The sequence below is a fragment of the Pelobates fuscus genome, chromosome 1 (genome assembly GCF_036172605.1).
Source record: "Pelobates fuscus isolate aPelFus1 chromosome 1, aPelFus1.pri, whole genome shotgun sequence".
NCBI lineage: Eukaryota > Metazoa > Chordata > Amphibia > Anura > Pelobatidae > Pelobates > Pelobates fuscus.
Genome location: NC_086317.1, coordinates 299547841 through 299575077, shown reverse-complemented (window position 1 = coordinate 299575077; position 27237 = coordinate 299547841). Strand labels below are relative to the sequence as shown.

Here is a 27237-nt window from a genome sequence, read left to right as displayed (position 1 = left end):
ATCACTGTTACGCCAGGAAAAATATCATGCTTTTTACTTTCTGATACCGCGAATCAGACTAGCAAATGTCATGGATCTTTTAAAAATTAAAATAAACCAATTTATTTAAAAGGGTGAATCTTACACTACTTTTATGTGTACTATTAAATCAAGTCAATGATGTCTTGTAAGTTATATTTTTTAGTCTAATATCTGTCTGACTTATTTTTGAAGTTCTTCTACTTTTTTTTCAGTCTTGTCCTTAAATCTGAATTTTACCATAAGAATTACCTAATTTTACCTTCTCTTACTTTTTTTGTAGCTTTTTTCTCTTTTCTTATCCCATAGAACATTTGCATCATTTGTTTGATTTCAGTGTAGTTTTAAATTTATCTTTAAATATAGCAAAGTTACAATTAATTTTGAAGTGCACTGTCCAATCATGTAAAATCAGTTAATGCCTCTACTCCTACTTTTTAGCATGTTATGAAAAAGGAAACAGTATAAACCATAGTGTCCTCATTAACGCATCAAAGCACCCTTGTCCTCAGAAGTAATGGCATATTCCACTCATACTTTCTCTATAGACAAAGCAAAGTAATAGCACTTAAGTAAACATTAAAGGGAATGTATAATTATTAAAATTCATTAAATTCATATTTTCATTAAAACGAAGTCTAAAGAACACTGTAGTTTTCTGTTTTATATAAACCCCCTCTGACATAGAGGCCCATGTTTTTTATTTCTGCAATCAATAATAATCCACAAAAAGTAGATATAAATGTGCTATAGGATATAAACAAAAATGCTCCTTTACTGGTACAACACTTTAGGAACTGGAGCTAATCAGCCCATCAAGCATTTATTAGTCAGAAGTCCTGGTCAGAAGCATAAATTGCCCATTTTTGTACAATGTGACATTTATATACTTTTGTTTATACTTACTTTGAACTGTTGACCTACGTAGACCACATATAAGAGATCACATGATTTAAGCTAGAAAGCTAACTTCCTGCGTTTTACTTTTGTGCACCAACACATGCTGAAACTCTCTGACCACGGGTTGATGAAGTTACTGTGCACAGTGTGACCAAATCTATTGGTGTGTTTGGGCTGCTGCTTGGCAACATTCTTCAAATTTGGGAATGTCCAAGACAGGTAAGAGGTATGTGGCTGAGCCCACCAGTTTGCCATGACAGCTACTGAAGATATAAAGTAGGTCATTGCATCTCAATTTCATGTGTTGGAAGCAGGAAAAATAGGCAAGCAAAAATATCTGAATGACAAGGGTCAAATAAAGATGGCTAGACAACTGGGATAGAGCTTCTTCAAAAGCATCTCCAAAAAAAGTATTGTGAGTATTCCCAGTCTGTAGCAGTTATTACTTACCAAAAGTGGTGCAAGGAAGTCCAACTGTGGAACCAGCATCAGGGTCATGGGGGTCCAAGATGCAAGTGGGTATGAAGGCTAGCCAATCTGGCCTGATAACGCCAAAGAGCTACTGTAGCTCAAACTGCTGAAAACTTAATGTTGTCCATGATAAAAAGGTGTCAGAGCTCAGTGCAATGAACAATGTGAAGAAGACAGGCTGGTGGAGGCAGTGTTATGCTCTGGGCAATATTCTCCTGGGAAACTTTGGGTCCTGTCATTCATGTGGATGTTACTTGAACACGTGCTACTACCTGGAGATTGTTGCAGAGCACGTACACACCTTCATGGCAGTGGTCTCTTTCAGCAGGATAATGCACCCTGCAACACTGCAAAAATTGTTCAGGAATAGTTTGAGGAACATGACAAAGAGTTGAAGGTGTTGCCTTGGCCTACAAATTCTTTAGATTTCAATACTATTGAGCATCCGTGGGATGTGCTGGAGCAACCAATCGATCCATGGAGGCCCCAGCTTGTAGCTTGAAGCTTGCAGGACTTAAAGGATCTGCTGCTAATTTCCTGGTGGCAAATATCACAAGGCATGTTCAAAGGTCTTGTGGAGTCCATGCCTCAATGCTTCAGAGTTGTTTTGTCAGAACAAGGGAGATCTACATAACATTTAGGCAGGTGATTAATGATGTGGCTGATCAGGGTGCAATTCTCCAGTTTTGGGCCCTCCATCAACCTCCTGGAATACCTTAGAGTTATAATAATGGATGTCAGCATATGTCATGACCAGAGTCAGAACTGGAAAAAAATAAGTCCTCGGTGAGAATGGGCCAGAGAGTCTGGTGTTTTGTCATCATCCTTTCTTACATTTTTCCAGGAAGGGGGACACTTTAAGCCCTGATGGTCTGGTGGGGGTGAGTGACTGTTGCCTCCTTGCGCTGCAAACTGAAATTACTCCTCTCGTGAGTTCCGGCACTTTGCTGTGTCTTAACGTCGCAGTGGTAACCCGCAGCAATGCACAGATCTGCCGGCTTGTCGGAGGAACATTCAGCCTCCTCTCCCCTCATTCTTGTGCCATTAGGCCGATGAGGGAGATCCTTGATCTCCCCACTGGCCTGCGAAGGCACACAGCAAGGATGCTGCTTCTGCATGGGCTGGGCTTGATCAAGTCCGGGCCTGGTCATGATATTATAAATTAGTAATAGTTTAGACCATTCTTCATTGTGCAATTGTGTGTTTAAATAACATTGATATGTACATGTTGAACTTTTTAATAAAACTTATGAAATGTTAAAATAAAAAAAAATGTCATCTTACCACAGAGCTTTACAGAGTAAATGAGTTCACATGCATTATTTCAGCCACAAAGCAAATTACTTCATTAAACTGTAAGGCTAATGAAGCCCTAAATGTACTGCTTTATATTTGTAATATAGCCGGGTTAAGGATCATAAATTGCAAACTAAAAGATTATGCTTTGAACCTGATCTGAAATCTTCCAATATTACTCTGTCAGAAGAAATAAATCTGCACACAGTGACTAAGATCATTTAAGGTCATTACATGTGGACTTCTGAATTCTGAGTAATGCTAGTCCTAACTTGGAACAATTTGTGTGAATAGCCTTTTCTTTTCTTGACAAGTGTACTCAATCAGCTGGAACACAAACAAACAAGAATACAAAATAAAATTACTACATTTAGACCTCAAAAAAACCTACAAGCTTAATGCACAAAAAAAAAATGTTTATTTCCATATAGCAATAAACATCTTCTTCTTGTTTAATGCATGTTTAACATTTTTTGCCAACAGCATGACTAAAGTGGACAAAAACCATTACTGATAAACAGAACACATGATTGATCATTACCATTACATCAAGGGTTGCCAGAGTACAGCTCTTAGTTGAAGGTAATAATTTTCTTTATAACATATAACATAAAAGAACTATATATTTGTGGAACAATTTTTATTTTACCTGAAAAACACAATTCGAAGGAAAAAAGCCTTCTAATTACTTTCCACCAATATATTTATACAACTTTTGCAGATATTAGTGTGAAACAAGCTCCAGACAGGATCTCTCGTAGTACAAAATGATTTATTTTAATGAGTGCTAGTTACATGCTATCAAGAATCAGTTTATTGCAGACAACATAATGGCATACAGGTGATCCTCACTTACTGACTAAGTCGTAAAACAAATTGGTCGGTAAGTCCCCCGACCAATTTGTTTTACGACTTAGTCGTGAATTTCCCTGAATAGAGACCAGCTCAGTGCAGGGAATCCCTCAAATCTATGTTTGGGGGTAATTCCCTGAGCATAAACAAGAGCACGAGAGCAGGGAACCCCTCAAATCTATGTTCATGGAAACATAGACCAGCTCTCTAATGTGGGGAATCCCTCGAATCCCAGCTCTAGAGAGCTGGTCGTATGTCCGAGCCGTCATTATGCTGGTAGGTCGCAAAGTGAGGACTGCCTGTAATGTAACTTTAGCTAGCAGATACTACCGTATATACTCGAGTATAAGCCGACCCGAATATAAGCCGAGGCCCCTAATTTTACCCCAAAAAACTGGGAAAACTTATTGACTCAAGTATAAGACTAGGGTGGGAAATGCAGCAGCTGCTGGTAAATTTCTAAATAAAATTAGATCCTTAAAAAATTATATTAATTGAATATTTATTTACAGTGTGTGTATATAATGAATGCAGTGTGTGTATGAGAATGCAGTGTGTGTATGAGTGCAGTGTGTGTATGAGTGCAGTGTGTATATGAATGCAGTGTGTATATGAATGCAGTGTGTGTGTATGAGAATGCTGTGTGTATGAGTGCAGTGTGTGTGTATGAGTGCAGTGTGTGTGTGTATGAGTGCAGTGTGTGTGTATGAGTGCAGTGTGTGTGTATGAATGCAGTGTGTGTGTATGAATGCTGTGTGTATGAGTGCAGTGTGTGTGTATGAGAATGCTGTGTGTATGAGTGCAGTGTGTGTGTGTATGAGTGCAGTGTGTGTGTATGAGTGCAGTGTGTGTGTGTATGAATGCAGTGTGTGTGTGTATGAGTGCAGTGTGTGTATGAATGCTGTGTGTATGAGTGCAGTGTGTGTGTGTGTATGAGAATGCTGTGTGTATGAGTGCTGTGTGTGTGTGTATGAGTGCTGTGTGTGTGTGTGTATGAATGCAGTGTGTGTGTGTGTATGAATGCAGTGTGTGTGTATGAATGCAGTGTGTGTGTATGAATGCAGTGTGTGTGTGTATGAATGCAGTGTGTGTGTATGAATGCAGTGTGTGTGTGTATGAGTGCAGTGTGTGTGTATGAATGCAGTGTGTGTGTATGAGTGCAGTGTGTGTGTATGAGAATGCTGTGTGTATGAGTGCTGTGTGTGTGTGTATGAATGCAGTGTGTGTGTGCATGAATGCAGTGTGTGTGTATGAATGCAGTGTGTGTGTGCATGAATGCAGTGTGTGTGTGTATGAATGCAGTGTGTGTGCATGAATGCAGTGTGTGTGTGTATGAATGCAGTGTGTGCGTGTATGAGTGCAGTGTGTGTGTATGAATGCAGTGTGTGTATGTGTGTGTGTGTGTGTAATGCAGAGTGTGATGCAGAGCCTTGGTGGGGGGTGGGCATTTTTATTTTTTAATTATTATTTTAATATTTTTTTTGTTTCATTACATTTTGTATTATTATTATTTTTTTATTTTATTATTATTTTTTATTTAATTATTATTTTTATTTTTTTATTATTAATATATATAAATTTTTTTGTCCCCCCTCCCTGCTTGCTAGCTGGCCAGGGAGGGGGGCTCTCCTTCCCTGGTGGTCCAGTGGATGGGCACTGTGTAGGAGGGGGCTGTGGGGGCTGCAGAGAGATGTTACTTACCTTTCCTGCAGCTCCTGTCAGCTCTCTCCTCCTCCACCGGTCCGTTCAGCACCTCGGTCAGCTCCCAGTGTAAATCTCTCGCAAGATTTACACTGTGAGCTGACAGAAGAGCTGAACGGACCGGCGGAGGAGGAGAGAGCTGACAGGAGCTGCAGGAAAGGTAAGTAACATCTCTCTGCAGCCCCCACAGCCCCAGTCTGTATTATGGCAATGCAAATTGCCATAATACAGACTATTGACTCGAGTATAAGCCGAGTTGGGGTTTTTCAGCACAAAAAATGTGCTGAAAAACTCGGCTTATACTCGAGTATATACGGTAATTGTTCTACTCTAGGGGTGACTTGTTAACCAATGACTCATTAGTTTGAGCTAGTTATAATAACATTACCCTTTTCACTAACAACCTCATATATATATTTACAAGGACACTAAAGTCACCAAGACCACTTCATCTCAATGAAGTGGTCTGGGTGCAGTGGTCTTGTCCTTTTAAACCTGCAATGTAAAAAACTGAAGTAAAAAAAACAAAAAAACTGCAATTGTTAAGTGCTTGCCTTTCACATGATGTGAACGCCCATAGGAAAGCATTTAATACAATACTTTCTTATGGGAATGCTTGGAAGTGTTAATAATAATTAATACAACTATGACATTTCTCAATACAATCATTCAAAAACTCCCCTAATAACAGCTTTACCATTATCTATATTTTATAGTACATGATATTTTATCATACTAAAACAACATAACAAATGCAATCTATTGAAACTATTTTGGCATGCCAGCTCATCTCTTTTTTTCTTAAATATCTCCTGAGGCATTTCTACAAGGCACAAAACAATATATTTTAAACCTTTTGCTACAAAGCTCATTTTGTTAGAAAAGACAAAAAAACATAATATTTCTTTGAAACAATGGCATGATATAGATAACCAACACAAAATCATAATGTTCATCAATCATTTTGTATAAAGATTTGTTTTCATGGATATTAAAGAGAAATGCAAATTCTATACATGCACACTATTTTATAATTCTTATTAATTTATATTTGACTGTAACGTTGCAGAACACTGCAAAGACAGTTTTACAGATATTGTGGCATTATTTATTTATTTATTTTTAGCTTTGGAAGGTGTCAGACAAGGACAACATATAGTAGAAAATACTATAATAATATATGTGAGAAAAATACATAAATGAAGATGGTCAAATACCCTACTAGCTATATGTGTAAGGAACCTGATAGGATGTATTTGAATGAATATTCCTAAAATACTGGACAGTTCTAGCTTTTGAAATAGAGTACTCAGTCTGCTCAGAGCCCACCAAATCACTGGATGCTATAATGCATTCTTATGTTTGACCTACAAAATGTTGGTGTAGAATTTGGATGAAGATGGCAGGAATAATTTACATTCCCTCTGGACAAAGGCAAAGGGAGAGAATGGAACCCTCTAAAAATATGTTCTAGTGACCAGTGATAGAGCAAAAAGGATGCTAATTGGGAGTTCATGGACTACAGCTTCATTGCTTTGCAATCCAAGATAGAAGATATGCATGTTGTGAAAATAAAATAAATGTTTAACTAAAACATAAAGCAACTTGCACATCTCATTTAAATACGTAATGTAATAGCTCACATGCAACTGATGAGTATTTGCAAATAATGTGTCTCTTACTGACTGCATTTTCAATAAGTAACTGCTTTGTGAACCAGACATCCCACCGATTTAGCCTTATTGCTTCAAAATACATTGGTTAGTCACACAACCAAACTAGATGAACAAAACTTGCAATTCTATTTACTAAGTTTTTCATTTATATTTTATAGCTTAGGAAAGTGATACATCTTGCTGTTGCATTCTGTTATTTTGCCACAAGAAACTAAAGGTTTTGTTTCTTTGAAGTTTAAAAACAGTGTTATGTTCAAGAAAAACAGCAATTTGGAAAGCCTATTAAGTACCATAAAATAAAGTCACTGTAAGCCAAACATCTCTCAACTTTTATTCCAAGCCTTTTTTCCTTTAGAGCATTTAATTGAATCTATCTGTTAATGAGCATCAATCAAAATTGCTATATATTTTTAAAATATACCAATTTGCCACTACAAAAGCACTTCTTCAGTATATCCCCAGAAAACATGTTTTAAGGTTGATTTGTATCGTATAAAATAAATCACACTGCTAAATTCTATCTTTATGATTAGACTATAATAAAATGAATTCAATTGTCCAATTCTATTTCTATAAAGCATAGGCTGTCTCATTTTAAGGAATATATTTAAAATGCACTAAAGCAATAGGTTTCTGCTTGATAGTTTTAAACGTAATATACAACTTTCATGCAGTTTAAAATTTTGATTTGCAATAATCTGATGATAAAACATTACTCATATAACTTTAGACAAGGCATTTGAATACCATTTGGTCATACCATTTGGTCATACCATGTCATTTGGTTTAATATATAAAGCAACTGAAATGCAGTCTTAAATTATTTCCCCCAGATTTATCAAGCACAAATGTGCTTTTCCATTGAAAAGCCCTAAAAAAGGACCAATCACAGCATTATTCTAAACCTCCCACATTCTGTCCCATCTGTTGTGCCTTGATAAATATAGCCCTCTGTGTCTTTAGTTACTAGAGTCCATTGTGTAAGCATGTTCTTTGTGCCATTTCAAGATTAAGTTAATTTTCACATTAGCAAACCCACAACATTAAAACCACCTCCCTAATATTTTGCATGATTCTCTTGTGCTGTCAAAACAGCTCTGATGTGTCAAGGTATGGACTCCACAAGACCTCTGAACATGTCCTGCGGTATCTGGCACCAAGACATTAGCAGCAGATCCCTTAAGTTCTGCAGGTTACAAGGTGGGGCCTCAATGGATCAGATTTGTTGTTCCAGCACATCCCACAAATGCTCAATCAGATTGTGATATGGGGAATTTGGAGGCCAAGGCAACACCTTGAACTCTTTGTCATGTTCCCCAGACCATTCCTGAACATTTTTTGCAGTGTGGTAGACTGCTTTATCCTGCTGAAAGATGCCACTGTGGTTTTAATGTTTAGGCAAAAAAAAAATAAAAAAAATCACCAGGCACTCAAAGTGTCAAAGCTGCAGGCAGATTTAATGGAATAAATCCATTGTTCCATTATATCTGCCTGCGGCTTTGACACTTTGAGTGCTTGGTGAACTTTTTTGTTGCCTTAACATGATGGGATTGCTGGTCCTGCTCCGGAGCACCAGTGGCTGCTGGGATTGAGTGCGGTTCCTATAATCACTTTTGCAATGTGGTTTTAATGTTGTGACTGATCAGTCTATAGTTGGAGTAAGTTGTAGTGGGTATGGTGCCTAAATCCATTTTAAAGATCCCTTTTACAATCATATTTCTTAAAGACTAACTGCATTAAAAATACTGAAGGGGAAAGGTACATTATTTTACTGATACCAGAACTTGGCTACACACTCTTGAGGAAAAAAAATGAAAAGTCTTAGCATAACACTTCCTTGAAGCATGGCAATTTTGTGTATAGATTGCTGTTCAGGAGAACACAAGTACACTTGTGCAAATTTAGGCTTATCCTTTATATACATTTTGTAGGAATGAAAAGATTTAGACACTAAATAGTATCCAGGGGCTAAAGTAGTATAAAAGCAAAAATACACATTTTATCACATACAGTAGATATGACAAAAACAGATAAATAAAATGTTCAAATAGTCTGCTCATAAGTATCTGTAATGGTCCCGAAGACATTACTAGCAGCACAGCTTACTAAAATGGCAACAGAATGGGAAGACTATCTGTATTTGAGCATAATACCTATATACAATAGCTACAGCTAAATGATGTATTTGTAAAATAAAGACATTTAAAAAAAAATAAGTTTTCTAACAATCTGTCATGCTAATGTAATAGAGGCATACAAGGTACCGTATATGGCAGTCTCCCTGACTGAAGGAATGATATGATATTTTACATTTCCTTTACTGTCTGCAAAGTGGGAGAAAGGCTGTTGTTTGAGCCCATTTGCTAACAATAAATGGGTTGAATGGGTTCATGGCATAGAAATGTTCCTAGAGTGTAAATCTAGGAAAGTGAGGATTTAGGAATTCATTTAGCAAAGCTTTGTAAAGCAAATCAAAGTAAAAGCATGTATTCGCTATTCTGGTAGTGAAAGGGTTAAGGGGAAACCTAGAGAAATTTAGCAAATGTAAAAAAAAAAAATTCCAGAAGTTATTTTTACCTTTTGTTTGATTATCATGTCATTAATTTCTTCCACATCGCCCACCGTCACTATCTGAGCTTTTATCACACGGTCGAGTAAAGTAAGCCAATCTGTGAGCTCTCCGCAAGTCTTGTTGAATTCAGCCAGTGCTGGCACCTCCAACAGGAGTGAAGATGGCATTTCTGAAACAGTTGTTCCTGCTGTTACTAGTTTTTGAGTTTCCAGGAAAGCAAAATCTGTAAAATAAAACACATGGTCCAAGTTTTGTAACTATGTACCAGATATTTTTTTTTTTATTAATTTGATGTTTAAAACAGGCTTACCCCCTATGATTACCCATCCAATTCTTTATTGCATCAGAGCAATTTTGTTGCATATGAGTCTTTTTGTTAAGTATGTACCAGATATGCTAGCAAAGTTATTGTTTTTATTACACACACCTTGTCTTCACCAAAATGTACTTTTGTGACACTGCCATGAATGCACGATTATAAGAACAATCACACTTTGTAATCTGACACATTATTGTAGAATTATTCCTTAATTCAACAATTTAAATCTGAATGGCAAAACTAAGGCTAAATGAGCTGATTTGGAATAATTCTTCCTCTCAATTATAGACGCGGCTAGGGTATTTTATCCTCGCTTTTGCCATTTGGATTACGTAGAGTTTATTGAATAACCCAGAGGATTTTTGTCCATTTCAACCGGCATTTTTTAGGCCTATTCCTGTCTATTAGCAATAATAAACAAAGAAATTATTCTTGGTAAAAAATAAAAAAAAATGTATGTGTACATATACTGCCATGAAAAAAATATATTTACATATTGTTTAAAAACATTTGAATCTGGTGGCAATTGGTTTCCTTTTTTTTTTTTTAATAAGAGTGATACTAACCAAACAAATGAACTAATAAATCTCATAACGACAAATATTTTGTAAGTTGTTTATTTATCTCCAATCTCTTTCCTACTAAATTTCATCAGAAACTGTTGTTTTCTCAGGATAGACACTTATACCTTACTAGCATCAGGGCCGGCGCTATAATAAGATGGCCCAGGCGGCTGCCTTAGGGTGCACCGGCCCTGGGGGTGCAACATCAGGCTGACCGGAAGGAGGGAAGCACACTGCGCTACCCTCCAGCCGGCTCTACATGTAGCGGGGCCGAGTGCAGCCCAGATCTTTCCGCCCGCGGGACCGAGCCTCCTACTACCTGCCCACCTTCCACCCTGGTGTCTGCCGCAGGCTGTGTGGAGGGGGCAGGGATATGAATGACATCATATCCCTGCTCCCTGTATGCCACACAGCGCGGCCAGGACTCCACAGATCCAGACAGAATGCACCCATGGACCAGATTTAACAGATGTAAGTATGTATGTATGTATGTATGTATGTCTCTGTATGTATGTATGTATTTATATCTCTGTATGCATGTCTATGTATGTATGTCTCTGTATGTATGCATGTCTCTGTATGTATGTATGCCTCTGTATGTATGTATGTCTCTGTATGAATGTATGTATGTATGTATGTCTCTGTATGCATGTATGTCTCTGCCAGTATGTCTCTGACTGTATGTGTCTGTGTCTGTATGTCTCTGTATGATTATTTCTGTGTTTGTATGACAGTGTACCTGTATGACTTTGACTGTGTGACTGAAAAATTATGCCTGTGGCTTGGGAGGAAATAGACACAGGTGAAGATGCATTTTTCTGTTTTTAAAGGAGGGTGGGGGGCGCCAAAATGCATCTTCGCCTGTGTAACTAAAAATCCTAGCATCGGCCCTGATTAGCATGCACCGCATCCCTTATTTTTGATCCAAGAGAGAATATTTGTGCCTTTAATAAAGAAATAATTAGGCTGTGGAGAAGGAATGGTTGAGTTCCATCAGTAATATAAATGTATCAGCATCACCAATCTCAATCAAGCATAAGAAGATTTCATAGAAATGTAAAAAAAAATGATAATAATTAATAGAGAGAGACAGACACACAGGCAGACAGACAGACAGATGATAGATGATAGATAGATAGATGAACAAACAGAAAAATACAAATATTCCTTTAAACATTTAAAAACAAAATAGGTTTTAGTAGGGGGCAGAGCCTGAACCCGAGTGGTTGCATGAACTCCTCTCAATTTGGCTGATTTAGGGGTGTTAATCCAGGCCATTGAGCTTAGAGAAGCATTGGCATGAATCACATCAGTCGGAGATACTGGAGAAGATAGCAGAGACCTCACTTGAAAGTTTAAGCCACCAGGACCCTGAGATCTACCGCTGCAGCCTATTGGAGACGGGGCGAGCGAGGGGTGGCCGACCTCCTCGCACCAATGTCTACTATAGAGTACTGCTATTCTATGACCCCTCCCCACTGGACCTCTACAAGAAGCATTGACTGCACTTACCAAACCCCGGTTGCACAAAATGGCAAAGGCCCATCTAAGCGATTCACAAGGCCTGAACCCAACCGAGAGAATCCATGGCAGCTCCACTGCAAGCATCCTGAAGCGGTTGGACATAATCTTTCAGAGCTTTTGGTCAAAACGTCTGCAACGTGAACAGGCTCTGATAGCATGGCAAAGGAGGAAATGAGGAACACAGTGCCGGGGACAAGAAGGCCCCCTCAGGGCATTGTGACTCAGCAAGCACCCACGCAATCTACTAGTCGCCCACCTGGGCTGAGAGCTACACGAGGCTTAGCCTCCCTGCATTACCCACACAGACGAAGGATTAAATGCCAACGGTGCCAAGTACCAACTGGCTCCTCCGTAACCCCCCACCACGGTAAAGACTTGAGTTCCCCAAGCCCTCGAGTCTGTGGCCCATTGATGCTGGCTCTCATCCAAGTCTGGGGCTGGAGGGGTGGCCTACCCAGGAAAGGTGCTGAGGTATCCTACATGGACTTAGCTAGTCGCACGTCTGTTTTGCTACCTGTGGAAATCGGATGAACAGGAGAAGGCACTCATCGTCGAGATCAAGCTCTCGATTAAGTTGGCAGCTGCCATTGTGAATGTAAATTTGTGTTGTGCAGTTTACTCTAAAAATTTCCTTTAGCTTAATTTTAATCTTAAATAGAACAGAGACATAGGACTATCTTAGGTTAGATAGAGGTCTTTAATCTCAGCAATCTGATCTAGCATGTTATTAAGCAATCTTCATAAATTACTCATCACCAGATATTGCATATGAGGTTCAGACACTATCATTGCCAAGCCTGATATCCACACCTGTATTCTTGTAAGCTTAAATGAGCTTCATGTTTTTATTTTATTTTTTTTTATTTAATTTGCCTAGACCAGGCATAGGCAACCTTCGGCACTGCAGATGTTTTGGACTACACCTCCCATGATGCTTTGCCAATATTATGTGTGTAAGAGCATTATGGGGGACGTAGTCCACAACATCCTGAGTGCCGAAGGTTGCCTATCCCTGCCCTAGACCTTCTTACAAGTTAGCTAACTGTTATGTGCTCAATTAACCTAGGCATACCTGATTAACATGTTATACTCTATTCTTATAAAAAAAAATGTGCATTAATCTAAATGCCAAGACGTTGTCATAATATGTACGTTATGTTTGTTCCGCTGTCGTGGTGTGGCAAACTTGATTTGTTCACTATTTGCACGATAAAATAAAGATTGACAAAAAAAAAATATGTTTTACGGGGGCGGAGCCGGGCAGCTCAGTCGCACATCACGAGAGCTCCGAGGGAAAAATCAACTAAATACCCTTAATCGATGGAAAAACAGTCCACAATTACTACTATAGCAGCAAAGCTACTCTGTAACCGGGTGGATCCCGTGTTCGAAGTTCCGATTGTGACTTGGGCGGAATTTGGAGGGGCTCGTGGGGAACAAGCTTGCGGCCTACTACAGGTTTACTCACTCAGCTGGAGGGAAGCGGACGATCCCTCTGCCTACCGTCTCACGCCTCACAAAGAGCCTACTCCACTCGCTCTCCCACCCCCCTATCGGTGAGGGATATCCCGGTAATCATCACAATTGCCTGGGTGACAGCCCTCAAGCAGCACTCCACAGGCCACAGCTACTATGCCATCCACAAGATGGCGACCGCCACGTGTGAAACTACACCCCGAGTCCAGCAGCCTTGTATCCTGGACAGGCTGGACAAGTTGTTTGCAGACTTTTGGTCTAAAATCACCCACCGCTTGGAAACACCAGCAGCGGTCCCGAAGGCTACCATCTGGCCTCAGCCCACTCGTCGAAGCATACCTCCAACAACACGCAGAGGCAACCTATAAACGGAAAGCAGCCAAAAGACGCAAACCGAGGCAACTTTCGACACCGCCTGCAGAATCACTTCGGAGACCGACGCTATGCCCGTATTCGCCACGGAATGCCAGGGACCTACCAGCGCTGGATACCAACACCACACTTGCTGAGAAGACCATCACAGACACCTGTGAGCTGCCTCTCATACTCACCAGGCTCGGGCACCTTCTCACTGTCTGGGCACGTGGACCACAGGCGAGCCGCTAACTTGCTGGACTGTGATGTATACCCGAAGGGCATAGGTTAATGGCACCCCTGGGAGTCATAGTCACTATAGGCACTCACCCGCTCCTTGCTTAGGAAGTTTCCTTCCTGCATGTGCCCAGATCCTATTTACATCCTAATTCTACTGAGCACTACTACCACGCTATATGCCATCCTGCTTTGAGCTTTTAACATTATTACCTACATGTGTTTGCCTAAACTGTATCATGTTAACAACTAGCCCTATCTAAACCTAAGCCCGACTAGCAATGTTTTATGTAGACATAGCCTAGCATGATGTACTCTAAATTACTGATGACAAACCTATCCTATCACAGACAGTAAGAAAAGCTCACAATTTCTAAATGTCTCCCCACTGTCTATATCTCCTCTTAACAAAAACTAAAAATGTGTTGCCTATTCATATGCCACGTTATGTTTAATATGTCTGTTATTTTACTGCTTGCGACTGCCTTTTGTGGCTGAGCAAGCCTATTGTTATAACATGTGTGGTGACATTCTTTCATCAAACTAGCATGGTGACCAGGGGTCATGTGATCAAGTTCATGTAGATCTTTCTTACAGGGGGATAAGCTTTACTTTGATATGGTAATTGATATGGTAATTTACAAGTCAGGAAAGAGATAACCACTCCCCCCACTATCCACATTCCTCTCTGTTCCTTCTTGGCTCTGCTACTGAGCAGATGTGCAGACACCATGTGCTAGCATGGGGAACCATGTTACACTCTGTTGCTTCTTTTTCTTCCTTGGTGGATGTGATGTTGGACTTGCAGCAGTGAGCCATTACTAGATGTGAAGGCCTAACCGTGGGTGAGATCAAACATGTGGGGAAGGGGATTACTATATAGATAGATAGATTTAAAAGGGTTGTTGCTCCGTGGGTCTGGGCTGTGTGTTTGTGATACATTTATAGTATTGTGTTGTTGCCTTCTAAATAAATACCTTTTAATGCAGACGAACCTTGTGTAATATATATATATTAATTTGGTGATACACCACAGCATGCACAACAGAAAATAAAGAATTGAAAAAAATATATATATATGTTTACTATATTTATTTTATAGTAACAAATTACTGGGAAAGTGACATATTCAGTGAGAAGATCTAGAACTTCTCACAGCATGCTTTATTCCCAAAACAACGTTGCACACATCAGAGAAACATGTTTTTCAATAAAGATCTCAGAGACGTTTGGGATTGTTCAGTGGGTTATGAAGTCTCACAGTTCATTCAAGCAAATAAAAAATATAAAAAAATCAGCCAACTACATGGACTGCATTTTTTATTAACTCTAAGAACAATTATGCTAAGTCACTTTGCATGTACCCTAGGAATTAAATATGCACATTGTATCATCATCATTTCTTGAGCAGAACTATATTGTACGATGCTGGATATTAAAGTTAGAAAACCATCATATAAATCATGTATTTAAGATTTCTGGACCAGGAAGAAGCCACAACCATGCATTTGTATTCTATTTATTATACCATGTGTAATTTTTTTTTTTTTTTAATGGTTTCATTTCTTACCTGTGGTACGTCAAGCACAACTCCCTGCCTCCATTACAGCCAGTCTACCTTTCTGCACTAGGTCCTGTGATACAGAGCTTAGTTCATGGACGAGGAGTGATCAGCTGACATTCTCAGGCAATAAGCTCACCTGGTAGCTGAGAGGAGGCAGGGTGTGGCCCCCCATTCTAAAATAGTTTGACTACTTTTATTGCATGGTACAAAGGTACTCCAGAACTACAGTTTTCATCTTATTGTGGTCCATTACATTTTAGATAAGACATACCCAAGCAGCATGACAAAAGCCACTCTAAAAAGAGCGATCACAGAAACGGTTTGCAGGACACTAGAGAGGAATAACTGCTTGCATAACTTTCCTTCCAAAAAAGTAATTTCTTCAAAACTGTAACAATTGGCATAAATATGCAAGAGAGTATAAGTGGCCATTTTGTAAACCCATGGTAGCAACATGATGAGTAGCTCAGGAGACCACCATTCTATTTCTAGCCAGTAATTCCAAAAGATATCCCTTTAATTGACAAGGAATATGCCTAAATCATAGATTTAACTAAATAGAGATTCATTATTTCCAGAAATTCCTGAAGGGAGATTCCATCCCATACATCTGATACCGGTTGGTCACACCACAGCGACCAAAAAATAAACACATTAGTTAGGCCAAGTGCTGAGTGGAAAATGGTCATACACAACTAGAAAGATCTAAGCAGCATGCCGTCCCAGAATTGGGACTCAGGTGGCAGGAGAGTAAATGGGGTGATCCAGTTATGTGAACATGTCACATCTGACTGCCTGTCCATCATGCAGTCCGCCCACTGATGGCTTAGTCTGCAAGGAGCACTGTTTCAATGCTTCCTGCAGGGTCCTAGTGCCCTAAACATATCTTGAGTGCTTCTAATGATACACTCGAGCTATGAATGTTGGAGACAATTCTCTAGGGTTCCCAAAAGCTGTACAGTGGGACTAAAGCGGTATGGCAGGACAAGACCTGAAAATCAGGACTGTCCCGCCGAAATCAAGACGATTGATTGGCATGCTATCAATCACAGTACAAACTGACTCCCACATATTTGCATATTTAGAGGTGACTAAGCACTTAAACCATCACTAAACCACAAAATAGTTCAAAGGCTTTCTCCAGCTTTTTTTCTATAATGGAGTATGCTGTTTGGTGTACTGCAAAACATCTGCATGGGCCAGACACTTTTCCCAAAAGACCTCATCCAAAGTAGATACCAGGATTATTAAAAGAGTACTCCAGCCACACTCTGGGCACCAACATAACATTGCAGTTAATACAATTAATTTAATAGATTTTGGCTTCATGATTATGCTGTGCTTTTATTCATAACCTCTTTAGTTTTCCTAAAAAAATGATTAATTCATGTAATTGATCAGTCAACAGCAGCAAAGATGCAGTATGGGAATAGAGCCTGCACACCAGACAGAAAGTGCTGCTGGGGTGCATCTAATGAGGTGCTCACACTATGCCGTCTGGGGACAATTCCCTGGTATCCTCTTTCAGGACCCTAAAAGAGCTGTTAGTTCTTTTGCAATATTACATCGGACTTGGGGCAAACAATTAAAGGGTGTCAAAATCAGAATTAAAGATTTTCAGGGCAACAATCAATGCTCAGGTCATCTGCCTCTAGCTGAAATTCCAAATTCAAAAGAAGTAGAATTTACTGTGACCATGTTTGAATTACTATATAGAATATTAACATTACAATAAATAGCAGTTAACTGCATGCTTATACCACCATGTTTATATGAATTATTGATTCCTAAAGCAGCAGAATAACAGCGTATTATATACATTTTCTGTGTCGCAAGAAAAGCATTCTTTAAATTAAAAATCTAATTTATTTTTGGTGGGAGGTGGTGCATGCTTAAATAATAAAAGTAGTCAGCTATCAGAACATCGTCTTGAAATACAAGAGAAATGTTAGCCTGACTATCCATGCATAAATATAAAACGATTTAGCTACAAGCACATTTTCTGAACAAGCAGAAAAACATACACTCACTCAGTCAGCATTTGCATCTGCAAATCCAAAACTAGTTTAAAAGATTTTTTTTTTTTTCTGGTTGACCTGACTGCCCATATACATAAAATAAAATGATTTTCCTACAAGTTGAGATCTTGAAGTAACAGATGTTCTTACACATCTAGATTGCAAAGAATATGCCTCGCCCTTGTTGGCTCGCAGATTATAGTAGTGAAGGAGTAAATTCAATTTTGGTGGATATCGTTCATCATTGTCCACCCGCACTGCCAGCTTCAGGCACTTCACTTTTTATGCCACCTCCTTTTTATAGTAAAGAAGCTGCAAGCTTATATCCTGTGCTATTGGTCAACCTGCCACACAGACACTAGAACAGCCAACCCGTGTTTAATTTGCAGCCTCAATGAGTCGGATGATAAATATACCAAAGATAAATGAGATGTTTTCTCAATTCTGGTACTGCCTGCTGGTAAACAGTCTTGAATGGATATAGCTTTCAATTTAAATTTATTGTTATTCTATTTTGTTGGTCAATAATTTTAGGCATGAAAAATAATATAGTGTTGTAACCTCTATGTTCAGTACAAGGAGCAATGTTGGAGCACAATGGTTACACTTGACACTTGGCTACCTCCTGGAACATACCTATGGTAAATATGGTCAAACCCAGGCAGATGAACTTGACAGAATTCACTTAATGCCTGGGGGCTTCAAAGAAGACTTGTGAAGTCAAAAACAAGTATTGTTGTGCAGCAAAGAGCTAAATAAAAAGCAATCACCATGGTAACCAATTTGCACTTAAAATAGCACCTATTCTGTTCCCCGCTTAGCTTGGAAATTGGGACACATTTGCGTTTTTACCCAATTTTCACACATCCATGTGCTTTTTTTCTAAACAACACTTGCACTAACTATACACATACAAATCTTATTGTAACTGTAAATGTAATTTAAACCCTAGGACTAAAACTACCCTAATAATTAACCTACCCTAATGTTATGCTATCTACAAAACTTACCCTATAACAGCAGTCAGGTGACTAGGGTGGCCTGAGATGTGTGCCTCTTCTAGTGATTTATACTTATACAATCACTCATGGTGGCATTGGCACATACCAGGACTCATGGAGGCCTCTAGTGCTGCTCTATTGCAAATGGAGGTCGATGGCAGTGGCATTGTGCCTATTGCCCAGGTGCCTCAGTAGGGATGCAGCCACTAATAGCTCAGCAGCACAGCAGTCACAAGACTTATGTTCTAGGGAGCCTTTAAAAATGTTGTACATGAGTATGCCAGCTCCCATTAAGGTTTTTATCAGCAGTGACATAGCTTATACATTGAGCCTCACTAAAAGGTTAATGGAAGTCTTTGTTCCTTGCTGTCAGGATTACAAGTTGATCCAGCATGCAATACTGTGTCACACCTAGGACTAAGGATAACGTGTAGCCAGACTTAACATAGCCAAGGATAGTCAAAATACTTGCCGAGGTCAGGAACACAGAATAAGACACAAAGATAAGGAAAAGCCAAAAGTCAAGGATACCAGATTTCAGGGAAGTCAAAACAAAGCCAAAGTCAAATACCAGACAATCAAGATCAGGAACGCACTCTCGGATTACCATCAGGATGATACAACGACAGGGCAATGAGCAAAAGGAGAATTGGGTTTAACCCCTTAAGGACACATGACATGTGTGACATGTCATGATTCCCTTTTATTCCAGAAGTTTGGTCCTTAAGGGGTTAAATACCCCTTCTTTGGATCCGATTGGCTGTAACCGGCCTTTGACCCCAAAAGCAATTACCAGGTTTCCATGTGCATGATTGATGCTCAGCACAAACCCTCCTGTGGATCTGATTGGCTGTAACCAGCCTTTGACCCCAAAAGCACAGGTTTCCATGTACATGATTGCTGCACGGCACAACTTTTCCTGTCAGGACAGTTAATGCCAGTAACCACATTTCTATGTGCGGATGAATACGTGACACTTTCTTGGCATATATAAACTTCCACAATTAATTCATACGGGGAAGCACAGCACATATGTCCTAATGAGCAGATTTACTATCTTAGCTACTTCTTGGCTGATGCACATGTCAGATTTGTTGCATAAATGCATTGATCGCTGTAAACTTGTTTTTAATCATAAATAAAATATTTAGCAATAGTTTTTTTTCTATTTCATTTTTTTTTATTTGTTATTGCTATTAAAGAAAATATACAATACATTTGTAATTCGTATTATTAATTACATGCTGTGTTCTGAGACATCAAAAAATAAATATTTATTTTATGTGGTTATGAAAATCTTGTACTTAATTTATGCCTGTTAATTACAATTATCAAGCTAGTCATGGAGAAAAAAAACCTTTCATACAAATACAATACAATTACCAATTATACCCTTGATTAAATATATATTACTGCTGAACAACATGAACTCAATACACTAATGGCATCATGGGATTTTCTAAAAAAAAATAAAAAAAATAAAAAAACAGTGCAAAATGTAGAGGTTTAGAATTGAAAAATGCAAATGTTTTTTTTTATAAACAAAAAAGTATGTGTTCTTAAAACAATGGAGCTATCCACAAAGGTCAAACTTTCTCAAATGAATGTTGGTTTCCATGTCCCTGCTGTGCTAATCAGGAGGGATCCAGCACACAGTCAACCCTATACTGATACCTCACATGTAGCAAATTATATTTGAATACTACCAAGTACTGGCCATGCCTGATTTTTCATCCATTCTACAGTCAGGGTTTAGTTGACCGGTGTTCAGATTTCATTAACTACATGTCTTTAGCCTCTCTATCATTAGCTTCTTCAGGGACCATCAAACGCCTGAGATTTCTGAACTAACAACTGCCCTCCAGTTCTTCTGATATGTGCATATGCAATAAATGCACTACATTAAAGGGACACTATAGTCCCCAAAACAACTTTAGTTTAATAAAGCAGTTTTGGTGTATAAATCATGACCCTGTAGTTTCACTACTCAATTTTCTACCATTTAGAAGTTAAATCACTTTTGTTTCTGTTTATGCATTCCTAGTCACACCTCCCCAGGCTGCGACTGGCATGGCATGGATGAAAAAAAAAATTGGTTTCATTTTCAATCGTATGTTAACTTACTTTAGAAATTTTGATCCCCTGCTTTGTAAATTGAACTTTAATCACATAAAGGAAGTTCATACAAGGTCTAGCAAGCTATTAGTAGTTCAAGAGATAAGAAATTCTAAATTAAACAGAAGTTGCAATAAAAGAAGTATAAACATTAGATGACTTTTTATAGGAAATGTTTAGGAAGGCTTTGCAAGTCACATGCTGGGAGGTCTGACTACGGCTACATAAACTAAGTGATTTAACTTCTAAGTGACAGAGAATTGAGCAGAGAAACTGCAGGGGCATGATCTATATGCCAAAACTTCTTCACTAAACTAAAGTGTCCCTATAAGTACAAGCTAAGAAGTGCCTTAGATATGTTCTGTAATAAATCCTATTGTACCTTTGAGCCAATCGCAAAAATGAATGATTTTGGCATATTCACGTTGTTTTGGAGTAGCTTCTGTTTACATTTTAAAAATTACACATAGAATATTGGGATTAAAATATTAATTCCTATGCAAAAAGCAATATCCATTTTAACAGGTGATATTCATTAAACTAAGTGTTTTGGACCCAAAAATTGTGGGTATTCTAATACTAAAACTCTGGTAGACTTCTTTGGATTCAATATAACAAAATGTTCTATCGTGTTTCATAGGGACCCAGCACAGAAAACTAAAAAACAAAGTAGCAGCAAATTCCAACAAGATTTAACTGATACTACATCATTTCAATGAGTTACAATTTAATGTAGTATAGTCTGTGCTACAGAAGGAGCTTGCTGACTAAGGGTTGGATTTTAAGATGAGGTATTTGCTGAAGCAAATTGAATATGTTTTCTCATAGAATTCAATCAGCGAATTGCTATTAAAAACACCCCAGAACTTAAAGGGACACTCCACTGCCAAAGTAAAAAAGTAAAATGTATTGCTTGGTAGATATACCCCAAATTAAAAGATGCATACATTTAATTATGCATTTTTTCATTGGGGTATATCTAAAACCAGCTTGTGGTTCTATTGTCCGCTACCTTTGCAAGCTCAAACCTCTTTAAACCCCATCCCAGATGTCTTTTGCAAGGCAGGTGCATTGAGCTATTGCCTGCCTCTTGAGTTTAGTTTAGTTGAGCTAACCAAACAAGGTAATAACAGGACCAGTTGTCTGATTGACAGCCAGAGGGTGCAACAGGGTTAATTTAAAAAAGTGCCATTTTCTATTCAAATTAGCATTTTTTTGTAAAATAATAAAAAAGAGGACACACTTTTCACACATAGTACAAGTCAGCAAGCTAAAGTTTTCAAGGAGACTGGAGTGTCCCTTTAACTTATTAAATTGCTTATTATGATTGCTTATCATTGAGGTTATGGTTCCAAGTGTGCTTTGGTGCTGCCCTATTATAAGTATTCAAACCGTTTTAGAAAAGTTTGATTTCCTACCAGAGGTATCTTGGGCGCCGCTCCCTGCCTCTACTACTGCCTCCTCTCTAGCCAGAAGCTTTGTGTCGGAGCTAAACCTGTAGGTGTAGGGTTTAGATCATTGGCTAAAAGCAATCAGCTTCTAAGCTCCTAAAAAATGAGCATCCGACTGCCGTGGTAGTAAGAGAGACAGGGAGGGGAACCCAGTGGACTAGTTTAAGAATTTAAACCGTTCTAAAGTTGTTGATTCCTTACATTGAGGGGAGGCAAGACCAACTTCGTTAGATACTGTAGTGGTTATAGGTCTTTAACAGAGAGAATAATTATAATGTCATGTTCCAGGAATTGCAGTATATAAAATGTCACAAAACCATTTTTTAATTACTTATTTAAAAGTAATAACTATATATTTTAATTCAGATGAAACACAAAATTGAATGTTATTTTACTAATAAAAGTGTTGCCATAAACTTGTCTCATAAACGTTTCAGACAAACATTTAAATTAATGGTGTTTATTTTTTTAAATTTATTTTTACTGAAGAACAAAGTCAGCAGGAGACCCGGTATATAGGCCATTCCAGAACATTTTTTAATTTTTAAATGCATGGCATGTCTCCAGTGTGCGCCCTCAAGTTGCTTCTGATTCTTATTATCAGATACCGAGGTCTGGTTGATATGCTGTTGAATTTGCAAGATTAATTACACTGATGCTACACTTCACTTCAGATTAGATAATAGTTTCAAGGTAAACCGAGAAGTCAATTAAAAACCTGCCCTTTGGAGGTTTGCACTGATGTATACATTTGCAGTTTATTTTAATAAGATGGTGAGTTGCTGGGTAGTGATCAGTGACTCAGTGCCTGTTATTTTATATTCTAATTTAACATGTAATAATGTGTTGTGGGTACAATCACACAGAAACTCCTTAATGATTGCAATCTGATTTTAATTTGCAATTAAACTATGTCATAATAATTTGCAACTTAATAAAGCATTTATTCCAGCAATGACTTCACCGCGTTCACAGCAAAATAAATGTTTAAAAAAAATAAAAATAAAAAGTTGTCTACATAGTGGAATATATTGTTTGTTTCATTTACTCTCACACAGCCCTGTTCTTGATCATCCACCCTAAATCCTCCCATTTACTCTTGGCTGTGCAGGTCAGATGTGGTCCTCGGGGTTGTTTGAGCAAAGCCTGTCAAATAAAAATTGTTTCAGGAGTATTATAGCATTTTGGCTGAAGGTGAAAAAGATATATTCTGCTTTAGTTTTAGGGTATTTATGTCACTGTATAATTCTATTGTAGATCTAATCTGCTAGAATGCTTCTTCCAGTAACAGCAACTGATGGAAAAACATTTCAGCATTAATAATAAAAAGAAAACAAAAAATGTAATTTATCCCCTTTCCTACGCTGCTGTGCGTAACAGCTCAATGTATTTCAGCATACTACGTATATACTTATGACTCGTCCCTATTTACTTACAGTGCATTCCCACTTGCGCCAAAATGAGGGGTGCCCCCCACAGCCACTTTGCATTATAACTACTGGTCTGAATTATGGTTATGGTATTTAGACTTCCGGAACCAGCTATAAATTAACGTCATTATCACTAATTCCTTAATGTTAAGGGACAGAATTACTGATGTAACTTCCATCAGTCCCCGGCAGGTTGGAAAATGTATGTCCTAGTGTGGCACTAAGAAGCAAGAAGCCATAGTGACAGCATGTATATAATCATTCCATAACAAAAAACTAGATTGTCTATTGCATATCTACTGAAAATGTTTGCCTGCATTCTTATGGGAGACAACGGGTTAAGTCTGATATGCTTGAAATAAGTATAAGGAATAAGTATAAGGAATAAGTATAAGGTGAAAACCTAGAAGATCAGGGTTTTTATTCACTCAACAGCAAGTGGCAGTGAATTGAGAACCAAACTGGAAAATCAGGCTTATATAGTAAACCTGGGACAATCCAAATCATATGCTTACATCTAAATTTCGCAATACAGTTTGCAACACTACAATTATAATAATAATTCAGGCACACATGGAACCACAAAGTGCCACTTCTGGGGAAGTTCCTCAATATGTCATGTTTCATTTTCCCACTTTACTACCTCATAAAATAAAACAAAGCTTTAAACATCGATATGATGTATTGCTTCGCTAAATCAGCCACAGCCCCATCTAATGTTCCACATGATGTCATGGTTACCTTTGGCACTATTACAGATTTAAAAAATTAATGCAGGTGTTGAAGGAGAAAACTCTGTATGGTTTTAAATCATCTAACCTAACCTTCCTGCTCGACATGTTTTGTTCTACACTTTGCTGGAGACAAACCATCAAAGCTGTTACCCAACACTTATAACCAACAGGAATAGGCTACTGTTGGGGAAACCTTAGAGCCCTTCTGGTGGAGCATAAGGGTATTAATCACTGTCTACAGAGACCTGAAGATGTGGGTCCTTTGTTGCAGCAGCTGAACTATCCTACCCACTGGAATTTCCCCGAGTAATATCCCTGGCACCCAGATATGGCACATGGACTCTATGACTTTGTGCCAAGTTCCTTCCTGAAAGCATTTAAATAGGTTGTCCCCATCTTGTTTTTTGCCATAGGCTTCATGTCCCCCCATAGTGGGATTAGTGCTAAATTGAGCTTATTTACATTATAACGTGTTTCAGGTCACAACTGGTGCTGTCCCTTCCTATTCCACAGTTAGATTTGGTCCACCATGACTCCTGAAGTTCTGTTGTCTATGTTCCAGTTGGCTTGGTCTATTGCACTATAGTATTGTTTCACACATATATTCTATAAAATGTGAATGCTGTTTTTAAAGATTGTATGTATGCACATATATTTCATGTCATCATGATACACACGAAAATAAAGAATTACAAACATAAAAACTGTATATTCAAGATTTAACAAATTACATCATAATCCTATTAAGAAAGACAAAGATTAGGAGAAATAGCAACATTTTCTCATGAATGCTTTCTCTTTGCTGACTGCCAGGTTCCCAGGGCAGAGCGTATTACAATAATTGAGAAGGAGCTAAGTGTCCAGATGAGGAATAAAGAGGTGTGAATATCTCCATTTATTTTACACACCTCAAAAGTACATATCTAATATAGGCATATGTAAACAAAATCTAAAAAATTCGGGGAAGTGACAAACCCTCTTGAAGTTGTGTTGGTGCTTAGAATGTACCCTTAACATGGGAGTGAACCAGTGTTTATTCAACCACTTATTTAAAGCTTCAGAGACATGCATTATACACTTTATATATTGAATATCATGTTGAAATATTACTTTTTTTAACCAAGCATTTTCCTGCTAAGGGTGGTCACATGATTTTATTTTAAATGCTTATGTGAATTATTGAACTAATTAGAAGATATATAAAGAAAAATCTTAAAAGTCTGCAACACATGTGAATGTGCTCATGACTACCCAATACATACCGAAGGCAGTCAAATCTTTGGACTGGTTAGGGTTGAGTTTATAGATCTAAATAAAAATTGAGTTGCTTTCACGACCCACAAACACAACACATTTTGAAGACAGTGATATATAATACGGAACTGTGACTAATATTGGAATTCTTCTTTCATGCTGTTGTCATAACATGGCATATAGGAAGTTTCTGAAGATTTATGGATGTTAACACATATGAATAAATATAGCAAGAAATTTGCTATTGTTCGGAGCCTTTTTGCGGTCTATCTTTAGTTCATATTCATGCAGCTATTTAGAGATAATGTGATCCATGCTCTTTTCATTATTTCTCCCTGCTGGTGTCGTATGACATGCTGTGAATGACCTCCAAAGATTGTTCAAGTTTTATGAAGTGAATGCATTGAATCTGAAAGCTTTATTAGTTAAGTTTGTTGTTTAGCGTCTTCTTGATGTCAGCAGCATTAAAAATAAAACTCATAAAGCCAAGTTGTGACCTTCAAATACCTAAAGCAACAAAGTGGAAAGTTCTACAGCAAGTTAAGCAAATACATGCTGAGTAAAAAACAAGATATATAGGTTTAATATAATCAAGGTTCTTCGTGTTGCTGATTACCACCTCATCTCAGGGCATGTGTGGGGGGTACAGCAGTGGCATGAATTTCTGAAAGATGAAGTGCTAGCGGCTCGAGATGGAAGATGGCAGTGCTTCAAAACTTACCCCAAATCCAACACACACAAAAATGGCTGCATTTATTTTTGTTTTACTTCTTTCATCTATTTCAAAAATGTATAAAAAAAAAAAAAGACAATATCTTGCTGTCCACAATTATGTATTTTTTGGGGATTAAATTAAATAATTCCCCCAAAATAATAAACTGCAAATTAAGCCTTTTACAGGAAGACAACTCTTATTGTCTGGCGAGAGCCATGGTATATAATGATATATATCCACCTACCTCAATATCTTAATAGATTGGGAGCTCATTTGAGCAGGGTCTTTTTCACCACTAAATGTCCCCTTTTTATAATTAGAAAGTGCAGCAGAATATGTTGTTATTATTATTATTATTATTATTGCCATTTATATAGCGCCAACAGATTCCGTAGCGCTTTACAATATTATGAGAGGGGGATTTAACTATAAATAGGACAATTACAAATAAACTTACGGGAACAACACCACCACTATTTGAGCATTATGTGCAAGTTTTCTAGTAGGTGATAGAGGGGTTAGAAGTCAAATAGCACCTGTAGAGGACTGGTGTTTCAAGATAGTTCAAGCTTTTTCCATACTATCTTTTTTTCACATAGATCTCAGATCTGTCCTTTTTTCCCATAATGGGCTTTTAGCGAATACTGACGGTTTGTGCTGGCTTGAAGCAGACAGCTTGAATAAGAGTAAAAAAAAAAACATTTTCAGCTTACTTTCACTTAAACCTTGGTTGAACTGTCAGTCTTTAGTGTATCGTTACCTACTGTGTTGTGGGGGAATATATTGAGATATTCTTGACTTTTTTTTAAATTCAGTTTTGGCAGAATATCTATCAATGTAGACTCCAAATGTAATGTTTTAAAATCAAGTTGAATCTGATATAAAACATTGTCCAGGAGTGTAGATGCCTACTAATAAATTATGAAATTCTTGTAACAATTCTAGAAGTTAGTATGTACAGATGAAGTTGAACTCATTAAAGAATAGAATGTATAG

At 38.0% G+C, this 27237-nt stretch overlaps 1 protein-coding gene across 1 annotated transcript in view; it reads right to left on the bottom strand.

Moving 5' to 3' along the window:
• The window catches only part of DMD (dystrophin), a 2317639-nt gene that overhangs the window by 746499 nt on the left and 1543903 nt on the right, over nt 1-27237 (bottom strand). Inside the window, exon 51 of the mRNA XM_063457949.1 lies at nt 9492-9709. Within this exon, the coding sequence (XP_063314019.1) occupies nt 9492-9709 (218 nt within the window). The remainder of the gene's footprint in view (nt 1-9491; nt 9710-27237) is intronic.